This window comes from Netta rufina (assembly GCF_964035555.1).
Source record: "Netta rufina genome assembly, chromosome: 3".
Classification (NCBI taxonomy): Eukaryota; Metazoa; Chordata; class Aves; order Anseriformes; family Anatidae; genus Netta; species Netta rufina.
This window is the reverse complement of record NC_140125.1, coordinates 4,123,902-4,129,901: the sequence shown is the minus strand read 5'-3', so window position 1 is coordinate 4,129,901 and position 6,000 is coordinate 4,123,902. Positions and strand designations below refer to the sequence as shown.

Genomic DNA, 6,000 nt, shown 5'->3' with positions numbered 1-6,000 from the left:
CCTGGAACACAAAAGAACATAAAAGGTTTGAAAAGTGACTGTCAAGAAAATATTAGTTATTGCAAAGGACCAGGCTGAAAGGCAGGAGAGAAAATTTTGATAGAGTGAACCTGCCTGTTACCATCAGGAGCTGACAATCCATTCTGTGCTGTTGTTTTAACACTTTTTTCTCTTAGTATGCTGCATTTGTATTAGTAAACTAAGCAGTGATTTTGTAAAATATCCCACTACTGATCTTGAAAAGAAGTACAGGGGGCATTCAAACCAAGACACAAGTGCTAGGTAAACATGCTTGATGCCCAAGGCATGGCAGCACAGGCATAATCTGTAAGCAAAGGCACTGCCACTTTTTATCCTTCCAGAGATAAAGAGATGATGTCTGAAACCTAGGGGATCATATTTTGAGCTTAAAATGAGGGACAGAAATCCAGCTGTCGCTGTAATGTTAACTCCAGGTTTTTAAATTGCTACTTGAGACTAAACGTTTTTCCTGCTGGAACCCGCTGTGACGCAGCATAACACGGCGTTTGTCCCCTCACCATTATGCACCTAGTTGATGATATACTGTGATACCATATTGCTTCTGTGTAAGGTCAGGCAGAAGGTCATGGTGGACAGATGAAAATACAGCTAGTCCATGGCCATTGTCAGCTCTTGTGTGGACATTCAGAAACACACCAAACTGAATGGTTTTCTTCCTAAGTTTGCTATGTGAAAACATCTCATGAAAATCTGTAAATTAGCTTGCTCAATATCTGCAAAGTACTCCTACTTGCTGACAATCTTCATGTAAGAATAGTAAAATATTTTTTCTGAGAGCTAAGAGGGTATTTTGCGGTGTATGTTCAGTACTGGAGAGCTGTATTTCCCTCTCACTTGTTAATTTGACTTGCCTAAGCAATCTGGAACTCCCTTCCTGTTTCCCTCCAAGACCTTTAGTCACTTCCTTTCCCTAAATAAAAATCCCTTTCATTTCTCTTTAACTGATGATGGATTTGCTTTCAAGCATTCTGATAAAATCAACTGAATTATATATAGATTTTTCCTACTTGTAGAAGACCAAAAATCACTGTGGCTAGATATGTTAAAATTACTTTCAGCACTGTGTCTGCATTCAGAATTTTATGAAGTATTAAAAGTACTTTGTTGCCTAAAAGTATATTTTAATGGAATGTTAAAATTTCCATTTTCTTGTTTAACTAAGAGATGTGAAAATGAGATTTTCTGGTGAAATTATAAAGAGCTTACTCAATCAAATTTTTATTTGCTATACAAAAAGTGCAGATTTACAATTTTTTTAAAAAAAGTATACTTTCATATTATGTAATAAATGAGTACGCAGAAAAGCTGAAATTTCCTTTTATGAAATATTTCAGGCTCAGTCATCTACCAGTGAATGGGGTAAAATGCCACTGAAGATCACAGACTTACATTCATCTGGAAAGTCATTAAATCCGGCCTGGTATTTTCATAGATAAAAATCATCACCAGATTGTTACTAATTTCTTAATGCACTTTAATCTTTTTCAAAGTGTTAAAATGTTCTGAGACTCGACGCTGCCCTGAAGCAAGCGCTTTCCCCTGCGCACGTGCTCTGCATTGGCCAGCTGGGAGGAGGAGCACACTATTGCTGACATCTTCTTTGCTTGCACCAGCACCATGGCAGCTGCTGTAGGACACAGGGTAGATATAGCAATAGGTAAGTAAAAAGAAGAAAAGTTTATGTCTTCATTTTCCTGGGCCCTTTCTGGCTTTAGTTCTGTTGATGAAGTCCACTGGCTGTAACAATACAACTAGGAATAGCATTTAGCCACTACTGAAACTTCCAAGTTTTACGTTTCACAACACATTTATTTTAATTGCATCCATCCATCCTGCTGCCACTGCAGCATCCCTTACAGCACTGTAAAAAGGTCTGGTTTGAAAATGTACACGGACAATTTGTCGATAGAAGATACAAAATCTTAGGGGGAAGAAAGGAAGAATGAAGTCTGAAGACCTTACAGGTCTTTAGTTAAGTGCTTATTCACCAGCTGTGAAATTTTGTATCCCCATGGTGTTGCCTTTGCTGCTGCTATAAAAATTATTTCCATTTTCCTTCTAGATGTGCCTGGTAGAGGTAGGGAACATCCATGTCTTTGTACATCCTTCTAAAAAACCCACCTGGCCCAAACTGAGCCTGGAACAGGCGCAGGCACCGGCTGCTGGGGGGAGCAAGGGAAAGGTGACAGCAGAGCTGCTCCAGCGGGGCTGGAGGAGGCAAGGGATGGACAAGGTGCATCCCTTCAGACAGCTCAGGAATGAACATTCAGAGAAAAGAACAGCTTAAAGTGAAGGGAATAACGGGAAAATGACGTGCCTCGAACAAATTACGACTGGACACGAGGCACCCCCGGGAGGCTGCCGCCAGCCCCGCGCTGCCTCGGGGCCCCCACACGGGGCCCCCACGCGCGGCTCCGCGCCCGGCGCCCCCGGGGCCGCCTCGCCTCAAGATGTCCGCGCTGCGCCCAGCCGGAGCGGCGCCAGCACCGCCCCACATCCTCCCGGCCGCACCGAGCGCTGCGCTGAGGCCGCGTCCCCCAGCAGTCCCCCAGCAGCCCGCCCGGCCCCGGGCTGCTCCGGCCCAGCCAGCGGCTCCCCCGCACTGCGGAGCCCGGGGGGAGCTCGCTCCGGGCCGGCCCCGGCCCCGCCGCATCCTCGGCGGCAGCGCGGGGCTGGGGCTGGGGCTGGGGCTGACCCCGCCCCTTCATGCATATGCATGAGGCGGCCGCGCCCCATTGGCCGAGCCGCGCCCCCGCCGCTTCCCACTGGCTCCCGCCTACGTCGCTCAGCCGCCGGGCGGGGCGGGGGGCGGGAGGCCGCGCCCCGCCGCCCCCCCAGCGGTGAGTCACCAGGGCGGGGAGGCCGGGCCCGCAGCCGGCAGCGGCACAGCCCCAGCCCCAGCCCAGCCCCAGCCGCGCCGCGCTCATTGTTCCGCCCGCTCCCGGCGCCATGGACGAGCTGGACCAGTCGCCCCTGGTCTCCTCCTCCTCCTCCGGGCCCCCGCGGCCGCAGCAGCCCCAGTTCAACTACCAGTTCGTGCTGGACGACGAGAAGGAGCAGGAGGAGGACGAGGAGGAGGAGGAGGAGGAGGACGAGGACTTCGACGAGCAGCTGGAGGTGATGGAGAGGAAGCCGGCCCCGCCGCCCGCCGCAGCCCTGCCCGAGCGGCCGCCGCCGCAGCAGCAGCCGGAGCCCAGCGGCCCCGCCGAGCCGCCCCGCCCCGCCGCCCCCGAGCCGCCGCAGCCCGGCTGGAGCCCCGCGGCCGCCGCCTCCTCCTCGTCCTCCGCCGCCAGCACGCCGTCCCCCGCCCGGGAGCAGCCCCCGGCGGAGCCCCCCGCGGCCCGCAAGCGAGGAGCCTCGGGCTCGGCCGGTGAGTGCCGCGGGGCGGGCGGGGGGCGCTGCCTTTGTCTGCCGGGCGCGGCCCCGCTCCTCCGCCGCGCCCCGCGCAGGAAGCCGGCTTTGTGTTTTATCCCCTTTGTATTTTTTTTTTTTTTTTTTTTTCTTTTCACAAAAACCCCCTCTTTCTGCCTGCGCGTCCCTCCCCTCCCCTCCCCTCCCCTCTTTCTCATGCTCGGGGCGGGAGGGCGGGGCGCCGCCCGGCCGCCGCCTCGCACATGGCAACGGCCCGGGAACGGCCGAGGGACCCCCGCGGGACCCCCCGGCCCCTCGGGGCGGCAGCACGGCCCCGGCCTCGCACAAAGGCGGCGGCTCGGCACGGGAGAGACCCAGCCCCGGGCCCCCGCCGAGCCCCCCGGAACAGCCGCGGCGCTGTTTCAGTAACAACGTCAGGAGCGAATGTGGTGTTCGAGATTTAATTGAAAAAAGGTGCTGGAGAAACAACAAAACGCCCCGTTAAACGTGAATTGCGTTTTGGGGGGGGATAGGTTCAGAATGCGTTTCAGCTGCACGTGTGCCAGGACTTTGTGGCTGGTTCTGCTGTTGTCTTTTATGAAGCCTTCTGATTTTGTGCTTTCGCTAGCTCTCTGTAGCAGTATGCTGAGGAGATTTTTATTTCCACCGTTTGGATGATGGATAATGACAAAAAACTTGGAACAGGTTTAACTGGAGGGATCCTGTCTGATGGGCGAGTGTCATTTTTTCTTTCTAGGCAAGCAGCTCGAGTGGAGCCATGGAGGCTCAAGCAGAACAAAATGGAAGAAATAGGATCAACCAAATCTTGGTGTTGCTTTGAAAAGTGGGGATAAAAGTGTGATCTGTAGAGCTGCATTTGCTTTCTGCTCCTTAACCCCAGAGGGATAAGGCAAGGAACACAGTAATTCCTGAAATATTTCTTCTTTCTTGGAGCTGAGGAGGCACAACTCAACTGGGTTGAGTTACGAGGGCTGGGTAGTGTAGTTGAGGAGTGGTGTCAGAGTTATTTTGTAAGACCTAACTGGAGGGGACGGAATTTATCAGTGGTGACTAATTCAGAGCTCTGAAGTGAGGAGGCCATCTTTGGGAGGCCTGGCTCCCAGAGACAAGGTGTGGCAGATAAAATGCTCATCTAATGATGGGTTGGAACATTACAGGTTGTGTTTTAAGCACTTGAAACTACTAGATGAGAACAAACTGTTTTGATAGAAGCGCTGTCTAGATATGCTATGAATGCTTTGGTCCTCTCAGGTGCAGGAGTACTTTGTTTCAACAGCAACCTGGTATAAAACCAAAAAACAGTTGATGTTTAAAGGGATACTTAACGTTTCTCTGTCAAAATGTTTACCTTGCTTCAAGTGAGTTCACTTCCAGTCTTGCTGTGAAATTGGCAAAATCAAATTGGTGCCTGCAGCTTGTGGTGGGGTGTCTATGGGATGGATCACCCCATGTTTGTGGTGGCTCCCCCTCTTCTGGAGGGCTATGGTTTCATTTACTTTCAGCTCTGCTATGAGCTTACGATATAAGTGAAAAACTGCAGTCTATCTAGAAATTTAGAAGATGTTCTCTTCATACTAAAAATCTAAGGCTTTGATTTATTGATGTTTTAAGACAAATAGCTTTGAAATTTTATTTCTGAGAAAATAGTATTGCCTATAGCAAGTGTGTGAAGAATGCTAGGGTTTTCTTTTTATATCCAACAATAAGGGCTAGTGCTGCTTTTTGTCAGCATAACAATAGAGAAAATGTATAGACAACTTCTTGGCCCATTAAAACGTACTATTTATATCTGGAGGTGCTTTAAAAAGTAAATCTTTGTAATTAATATCAGCTACATACTTATAAGTATTCAGTGTTGTTGTAAGAGACTGACATAATTATATGTAATGTGAGTCTCTGGCTGTGTGTCTGCAGCCTACCTTCTTAAGAGCTAATATAAATATTTGCTGCAGAAGAAAACAAGAGGGCTACGGTAAAACTTAAGCTGTCTTGGGCACTTCTTTTTCTTGCTACTCACTGTTACAAAATTTACTATTATTCTTGAGCTTTCTATGTAAATCTTCTCAATTACCTACATTTACATACAAAGAAAAACAGGTTTGAGGTGGTCATGCATGGTAAAAATGAATCCTTTTTCTTTTTTTTTTTTTTCCCCTCCCCAAGCTGTCTAAAGTAAGATCAGCAAGTAAACTAAGATGAGAAGATACCACTTTCTGTCTTCAAAGCCCCAGATCCTAGCCGTGCATACTGCTAAAGGCAGGCTATACAGTGCTTTGCTGGAAGGGGAGGTTGTGGTAGGCCATTTAACCACACACTTAACAAGAAACCCATATGCACAGCCAGGCAGCCTGGCCTCATGGGATGGCAGACCAGCATCCAAAGCGAACAGAGGTGATGACTTGCATGCAAGCAGCCTGCGACTCGATGCATATGCAAATGTTCTGATGTGCCAGTTGATGAATTAGTTTTGTTTTTCATTTATTTTTTTTTTAGGACTTAGTTTAATTCATCGGTGTTCAGGAGAGATTTCATAAACAGTCTGCCTGCGTGCCAGACTGCGTCAAGCAGAGGTCAGCAGGGATGCCA

General features: G+C 49.3%; 1 protein-coding gene across 2 annotated transcripts in view; it reads left to right on the top strand.

Moving 5' to 3' along the window:
* Positions 1 to 2,927: 2,927 nt before the first annotated feature.
* RTN4 (reticulon 4) overlaps positions 2,928 to 6,000 on the top strand; it is a 44,513-nt gene continuing 41,440 nt past the window's right edge. Inside the window, exon 1 of one of the 2 annotated variants that reach the window (XM_084285346.1) lies at positions 2,928 to 3,412. In XM_084285346.1, coding sequence (XP_084141472.1) covers positions 2,992 to 3,412 — 421 coding nt within the window. In that variant the 5' untranslated portion in view covers positions 2,928 to 2,991. The remainder of the gene's footprint in view (positions 3,413 to 6,000) is intronic. The other variant, XM_084285347.1, reaches the window with a different exon arrangement.